General features: G+C 51.8%; 1 protein-coding gene across 1 annotated transcript; it reads right to left on the bottom strand.

The window, feature by feature from the left end:
* Positions 1-6,312: 6,312 nt before the first annotated feature.
* gpr12 (G protein-coupled receptor 12) lies at positions 6,313-8,335 on the bottom strand. Its single transcript, XM_066700244.1, has 2 exons — positions 8,151-8,335; positions 6,313-7,349 (listed from the first exon to the last, which is right to left on the bottom strand). Exon 2 carries the CDS (start codon positions 7,334-7,336, stop codon positions 6,326-6,328), a length of 1,011 nt encoding a protein of 336 aa, XP_066556341.1. The 5' UTR covers positions 7,337-7,349; positions 8,151-8,335; the 3' UTR covers positions 6,313-6,325.
* Positions 8,336-8,628: the final 293 nt, after the last annotated feature.

Here is an 8,628-nt window from a genome sequence, read left to right as displayed (position 1 = left end):
CACATACCACACTCCACACTGACCACATACCACACTGAGCACATACCACACTGACCACATACCACACTGAGCACACTCCACACTGACCACACTCCACACTGACCACATACCACACTCCACACTGACCACATACCACACTGACCACATACCACACTGAGCACACTCCACACTGACCACATACCACACTGAGCACACTCCACACTGACCACATACCACACTGAGCACATACCACACTGAGCACACTCCACACTGACCACATACCATACTGACCACACTCCACACTGACCACATACCACACTGACCACACTCCACACTGACCACATACCACACTGACCACATACCACACTCCACACTGACCACATACCACACTGAGCACACTCCACACTGACCACATACCACACTGACCACACTCCACACTGACCATATACCACACTGAGCACACTCCACACTGACCACATACCACACTGACCATATACCACACTGAGCACACTCCACACTGACCACATACCACACTGACCACATACCACACTGAGCACACTCCACACTGACCACATACCACACTGACCACACTCCACACTGACCACATACCACACTGACCATATACCACACTGAGCACACTCCACACTGACCACATACCACACTGACCATATACCACACTGAGCACACTCCACACTGACCACATACCACACTGACCACATACCACACTCCACACTGACCACATACCACACTCGACACTGACCACATACCACACTGACCACATACCACACTGACCACACTCCACACGGACCACATACCACACTGAGCACATACCACACTGACCACATACCACACTCCACACTGACCACATACCACACTGAGCACACTCCACACTGACCACATACCACACTGACCACACTCCACACTGACCATATACCACACTGAGCACACTCCACACTGACCACATACCACACTGACCATATACCACACTGAGCACACTCCACACTGACCACATACCACACTGAGCACACTCCACACTGACCACATACCACACTGACCACACTCCACACTGACCACATACCACACTCCACACTGACCACATACCACACTGAGCACACTCCACACTGACCACACTCCAGACTGAGCACACTCCACACTGACCACATACCACACTCCACACTGACCACATACCATACTGACCACACTCCACACTGACCACACTCCACACTGACCACATACCACACTGAGCACACTCCACACTGACCACATACCACACTCCACACTGACCACATACCACACTGAGCACACTCCACACTGACCACATACCACACTCCACACTGACCACATACCACACTGACCACATACCACACTGAGCACACTCCACACTGAGCACACTCCACACTCCACACTTTCCCACGCAGGCCCCTGGCCATGCCTGGTAGCTGGTCACATTCAACTCAATAAAAACAACAAGACATCCTGGCACCTTCTCTCTCTCTCTCTATATATATATATATATATATATTAAAAAAAGTTTATTTGTAATGCACAGCACATTATTTGATACAAAATTAACAATATCTCTGAAGTCATTTTACTAACCAAAGCAATAAAAATTACAATTAATACACCCTGAAAAAATATACAACACTGTTACACACACAAACACACACACACACACCCACACCCACACACACAAAGAGAATGTAATCATTATAATGTCTTAATTAGTGCAGGTTGATTATTGGTTTATTTTGCAGATACGTAAATGGGTTGTGCCATTTCTGTTGAAAATAAAGTGCAATTCACAGATAAAACTATTAACATGTTCACACTAGTGGCTCTGCAGCTACACCTGACCCACTGTGCACTCCACGTTTGGGCTTGACATCCAATATGTATACATATATATAAATATATACCTATATATATATATATATATATATATATATATATATATATATATATGCATATATACATATCTATTTATGCACAGAACATGCTACTATTTTATTATCATTACCGTTACGTATTTTCAAGTCTCTGTCACTACACAGAAAGCTCTTAACCACAGCTGTGAATGCTTCTCCGTCTCTCCCTCCTAAAAGCTCAACACATCAAACAGCATGGCGTTTTTCAAGCTGCAGTTTGCTTGCACTATAATAATCTACGTTGCTCCGGAGGCTTGGCACACTACAACTATTGTCCCCCTGCATGGGCCTCTGTTTGTGGGCAGGGCAGCTACACAGGGGAGAGTGGCAGAGACTCAGTCTGGCTGTCAGGGTCTCCACACTGCCGTGGAAGGGGAAGGAGAAGGAGGCACTAATGTTAAATTGGGATCCGCAGTACTGCAGCCGCCCAGCAGGTCTCTGTAAGGCATGAATGGAGCAAGAGTCTTTCTGTACAGATGGGGATGGGGGGCGGCCTTCTCCAGCCCAGCTGAGTGGTGTTCACTCTGGCCTCCCTGTCTCCTTCACCTCTGGGTCTCAGTCCAGGTCTGGCTACTGTGTCATTTCCTTTTTCGGTCATTATTTTGATTTTTTTGTGATTCTTTCCATTTTCCTTTGTAAAAAAAAGACCTGCTCGTTCTGATACAACAGCACGGTGAATGTTGATGGTGACAGACTCTGGGCTGTTGGATGTCTTGGAATCCGATCTGTCAACACAGCACTGCAGATATGAATCCAGGAGGCGTTCAGAAGCCCACGTTTATAGTAATAAATACATACCAACAGACATACTTACATACAACCATACATGTATAAATTAACATCTACAAAAAATATAAAAGGCCAAATAAGCCCAGTTCACAGCCTGGGGCATTCTGGAGGGGCATCCTGCAGTGTTGCCTTCGGCAGGGGGGCTAACAGAGAGGCCAGCTGTGGGCTTGTCCAAATGGCAGAGAGCAGAGGCCCTGTGCCCTGTTACACACCTTGCCAGGGCTGCCCAGTCCAGCAGCGCCACAGTGCCTCCTGGTCAAGCTGGGGCGTTACCACTGGGGCGTGAATTGAACTATTTTAATTTGTCTTTCTTGGTTTGCTTGATTTTATCGCTTCATTGGTCAACAAAAAGGCACCCCCCAGCAGACTGGATCGGCCAACACACAGGGAGCCTACTGGGAGATTTCTTACAACACCGTGCAACAGCAGAAATACGCCGCAATACATTTGGCATTGCTCGTTTACACTGGTAACACGCCTCCATACAACCACTCGGGCAAGAGGCGAGAACTAAGGCAAACATGTATGATACATTAAAGTACGACAGTTCTCTCTGAGGAACATGTGTCAAACCAGGTGTGTGTGTTTCTCATTAACGCAGTGGCAGTGTCTGACATCCGCCCCCTTGCGAATCTGAGGACTAAGCAGGACCTGAGGAATTCCAGAGAAGCCCCTCCCACATCGTGACTCCTGACCTCTGACCCCACTCAGCCCTCTGGGAGCCGCCCGCACTGTCTGTGTCTGAACTGAGGGTTAAAAAAATATTTGCCAGCTGCCTTACAGAGGGGGATTTGTGCTGTGGGCCTGTGGGGGAATCGTGATGTCAGATTACTGTGCCGAGGCCCTGGGCTGGGCTGGGCTAGTGTCTGGGCCTAACACACAAGAAAACACCACTTTGGAGGCAGTGCTTGCAGACACAGGCCAGGACTCCACTGCTCTCCTGTCTCGAGGTCCTCGGGAGGCACATGTTCAGGGGGTTGACCTGACTGGTTTTAATTTTCAATCATCTAATGCTAATTGAGGGGAGGGGGCAGAGCAGCAGCAGCCAGGGGCCGACCTGTACCTCTGGCTTGTGTGTGTGAGTAATACTCCATATCACAAAATGTTCCCGTCTTATTTTCTGAAGCATCAAACCGATTCTCGGTGCTGGGCTAATTAAGTGGCTTCTAAAGGCAGAGACAGGCTCTGTGAAATCCCTAAATACCCAACACACACTGGGGCAGCACACCGGCTCCTGCCACTGCCTCGGATGCGTTAGTAAGGGAGCTGCTAATCACATCTGCGCTTCCTGCTGTGATCTAATTACCCCGTGTCACTCCTTCTCAAGTGATCGCAGGTCTTAAATTGGGGGGGAAATAAAAAACAGAAATAAACATATCTTTAGGATATCAAAAGCAGTCAGTGACAGTCTGTGCTTTGTACATACAAATCATAATCACTGCTCAGCTGGTTCCCCATTGAGCACAAAAGCTGGAATAATTGCCAAGTGCCCTTGAAGAGACGCAGCTGATGTGAATGCACTCGCACTGGGCTTGTGTCTGGAAATGTATATGACTTATTGCTGTCTGGATATTGCAGTAATCCTCCTGGTCCCATTCAAAAACAGAGGAAAACAATATAGGTGTGTGCGTGTGCGTGTGCGTGTGCGTTTGTGTGCCAGTGTCCAGGGTTTACTTATTGCTAACTGAGACAAAGATGCTGTAATAGTGTCCAGGTACATGGCTGATATCCACGGCAGCTGTGGAGGCATTACCTGCCCATTGGTGGACGAACACTGCACTGCCTGGCTAGACTCTGTACCATATCACACTGGACTGGACTCTGTCTGTACCGTATCACACTGGACTCTGTCTGTCAGGTTAGAACGCAGGGCTGCTGTATCCTGGATAGAGGCACGCTGTCCCCCAGTCGCTCCAGTACAAAGCAGCTTTCTAAAGGAAACACACAATGCCAGCTGTGTGGGCTGAAACAATACAAATAAAAAAACAAAAACTATGCTATTTGTGCATCCCAACGTGTCTGAGAAGTGCACAGGCAGGCTGGGATGTGCACCAGGACACACACCACCGCGTCCCCAAGCTGAGCCCCTGCCTCCTACTGCTCCCACTAGGCTGGCCATCTGACCTAAACCCTGTGAACGACGCCTGGCGTCCAAAAGAGCGGCCCACTTGCGGCCCATCCGCGCACCGCTCAGTGATACATTCAGCCCTGACTCCTCTGCACTGAAATGTGTTAAACTACAATTAAAAACTGCTCTCTCTCAGGACAGGACATCCGGGCCGGCTCTGCTGTCAAAGCCAACGCTGCACGGAGGCCTCAGTGTGCTGGTGGACACAGCGCCCCGACCACGGACACGGCCTGCAGAGCGACGCTGTCATTCCGCTTCCACTTCACACCAGCCTCTGTTGCCATGGTGGAGTGCTGCTCCGGCGTGCGCTGTGACTGTGGGCCACCGCAGCCTGTCAGTCTACACGGGGCCGGACTGAGCTGCAGCAGCGCCGTTTACATTTCCTCCGTTCATGAATAATAATCAGCAAGGAAACATTACAGGCCATTGTTCTTTTTTGGATGGGGTTGGCACTCAAACATAAATAAACGAAGCCTAGTCAAAACAACGGACTGCCAAAAACCGGACTGACGTATATATATATATATATATATGTTTTTTTTTTTTTTTCAAAGATCATTCTTACAGTTCTCTTGGTGTCACCCAGCGAGCGCCTCTGCCTGCCAGGAGACACAGCGCGGGTCTATTTTTAGCGCCTCCGTCCTGTTCTGCTGGTTGTTGTGTTTCAGCGCACGTTCCCAGTGCAGCAGAGTGGAGCTGCAGACGGGACGCACACCCCGATTTACTGCCCCTGCTGCCCACCGCAGCGCCCGGCCCGGCCAGCACCGACCCGCCAACGCCCCCTCACCTCTCGCTCCCTAACCAGGGCTCTCCACAGCACACGGCACCGACACACATTAACACCACACTCCGACACGCTGTGCAAAGCTGTTTAAAAAATACATACATTAATAAAAAAGTTAAAGTTAAAATGAAGGCAACGAATATGTGTAAGGATTCTTACCAATTAAAATTCCCCTCCCTCTCTCTCTCTCTCTCTCTCTCTCTCACATGTACACTGGGTGAGGGTGAAGGAGTGCTACTGAGCACAATGAGATGAGAGATGGCTGATGGGAGTTGACGCCAGCATCCCTTCGTTTTCTCTCCTTGCTTACATGCCACCCTGTCCCCAAGATTCAGGGCACATGGAAAGCAGTTTGTAGTTTATTGGAACATGTCTCTATGGGTGTCATCCATGGCAGACATTCAGCTAAAATGGAGAGAGGGATGGAGCAATGGAGGTAACTGGAGGGAGGGAGCTTTGACTTACAGCAGCACTAAAAACTGCTCACCAGGTGTGCCTGTCAGGACTGGCATAGGTTTCAGTCTGACTGGAAGAAAAAGTTGAGCGAGGAAAGCTTCAGGGTTGCCTGAGAGACAAACGCAAAATAACAGGACTATAGCACGAGAGAGCACAGGACGGCCCCCACAGGCGAGCGAGCGAGGAGAGCGACACGCCTGCTGTTGCTCTGTCCCCCTCTTCCCCTCTTCCCCTTCTCTCCTCCTCGCTCCTCCCCCACCGTCACACGTCACTCGGGGAGCGTGCTCTCTGGGACACGCTAGCCGGCACACAGCCGCAGCAGATCAGCCACAGGGCCTTCTGGATCTCCTGGTTGCGGAAGGCATAGATGACAGGGTTGATGATGGAGTTGTAGGTGGCGGGCACCAGCGTGGCGTAGGTGTAGATGGAGGGGTAGGAGTAGTCGGCTATCAGAGAGTACAGGGTGAGGGGCATCCAGCAGGCGGCGAAGGTGCCCAGGATGATGGCCAGGGTGGAGACGCCCTTGCGCGTGGTGACATAGTGCGATGTGGCCAGGAAGTGATGCTGCAGCGCGATCTGATGCGCGTGCCGCATGACGATCTTGCAGATCTGCACATACAGCTGCAGCATCATCCCGAACAACAGCAGGAATGACACAGACAGCACTGCCACGTTGTTCTTGGTCAGCGGACGGATGATGCTGCAGGTGGACTCGTCCCGCAGGCAGTTGACCCCGGTAACGGGCAGCAGCCCCAGGCACACAGACACCCCCCACAGCACCACCAGCATGACGTAGGTGAAGGTGACAGTGCGCTCGGAGTTGTATGTCAGTGCGTAGTAAAGGGACAGGTAGCGGTCGATGGTGATGGCCAGCAGGCTGCACACGGAAGCAGAGAAGGAGGCCACAACCAGCCCCACGGTCACCAGCTTGGCTGAATCCGACTGCAGCAGGTAGGCGAAGATGAAGTTGACCACCAGGCCCAGGCCGGCCAGCAGGTCTGCCAGCGCAAGGCTGCCGATCAGCAGGAACATGGGTGCGCGCAGCCCCGGGTTGTGGAGGATGATGAGCACCACGATGGCGTTTTCGCAGGCGATCAGCGTCCCCGAGGTGCACAGCACGATGTCCCAGGGGTTCACCATGAGTGGGGGGGCTGCCTCCAAGGCCGGCTCCAGGGAAGACACGCCGGCCGTGGCATTGTCCGCAGCCCAGCCCCCGGCCCTAGACACCTCCGGAGGCAGCCAGCTGGCGTTGACCTGCATTTCGGTGTTCATTGTAGCCCCCAGTCTAGGAAAGAACAAAGCACAGTGAGGCTGGAGATGTTTAACCCCGCCCCCAGAGGCCCTCTCAATGCCCGCACAGGTTACAGATACCACAGCTATTAATAAACAGGTCCCTATGTTGCTCAGGATCAGTGGTTAACGGGAAAACTGTCAGTACTGCGCTGTGAGCAGGAGCAGCCAGCTCCCGTGACAGATGAAGTTAACGCGATGCTGTGGCTGTAAGCCAGAAACGCACCAGTAGCAGCGTGCTATAATAATCATAATTTCAGTGGTGCGTTATAAACAATTCCTGTGACTGCAGGCTGCAACAAAACAATCAGGGAAGCATTAAACAGCAAGTCGTTTTATTGTCCCACATCGCCTCCTCAGTTCTCAGCATTGCTATTGACGGTGTGGCAGCAGAGGACCGTGTGAATGAGTAAAGTGGCGGCATCCGTCACCTTTACCGTGTTTAACGGCACCGAGCGCCGGTCTGTCAGCAGCCGGTTATCACTGCACGCCGAGGATGCTGCCTCCAAAACAGACCATAATACAATCACCCGCACAGGTGACATCTAGAGACGAGCAATTGTACGAGGAGAGACAAACAAACCAAAAGCAGTCCAGGCTCTATTATCCAGCGTGGAATCATCAATCACAATTCCTCCTCAAACGCGTCAACCATCCATCATGCTATGTGTGCATTTATCTATTCATCATTATGCAATAAACTGCATCGGCAGGAAGGCGTGTATTGGTTAACAATGACAAGCCTTGTCTTTTGCATTACGCCGTTATCATGCGATCTTCCCCAGCGGTCCCTTACCGTGACTTTGTAGGCGAGCCGCCCGTACCGTCCGCTGCTACACGTCCCCTCGACCTTGCGGGCTCTCCATGACAAGGTGCGTCTGGCGCGGCGGTGCGGTGCGGTGCGGTGCTGCTCCCGGACACCGAGCCTCGGCGCGGGGCTGCGGCCGGACAGGGGGCGATGGCCTTTGTGTGAGCAGGGGGGTGTGGGGGGACAGTGGCAGCAGTGGAGCCAGGGAGTGCGGGCATCACCGTGGAGGGAGACTGTGTGGCAGAGCCGGTGAGAGGGGCGGGGAGACGAGGGGGAGATGAGAGCAGAGGAGGAGGGAAGGAGGGAGTGTGTGTGTGTGGAGTGGGTTGGGGGAGGGAGACTCGCAGGCTCATACCCACAGCCCTGGATGTAACCCAATCACATACACAGAGCACACAGAGGGACAGAGACAGGAGATTGCACACCTTGCTCAGTATTACAGAACCGTGTGTTTGCATCTCTGCCC

The sequence above is a fragment of the Amia ocellicauda genome, chromosome 3 (genome assembly GCF_036373705.1).
Source record: "Amia ocellicauda isolate fAmiCal2 chromosome 3, fAmiCal2.hap1, whole genome shotgun sequence".
Taxonomy (NCBI): domain Eukaryota; kingdom Metazoa; phylum Chordata; class Actinopteri; order Amiiformes; family Amiidae; genus Amia; species Amia ocellicauda.
This window is presented reverse-complemented; position numbering and strand designations above follow the sequence as displayed.

What these genes read in the sequence shown, in the direction of transcription:
- gpr12 (XM_066700244.1), bottom strand. Translation starts at nt 7,336, where the DNA reads ATGAACACCGAAATGCAGGTCAACGCCAGCTGGCTGCCTCCGGAGGTG.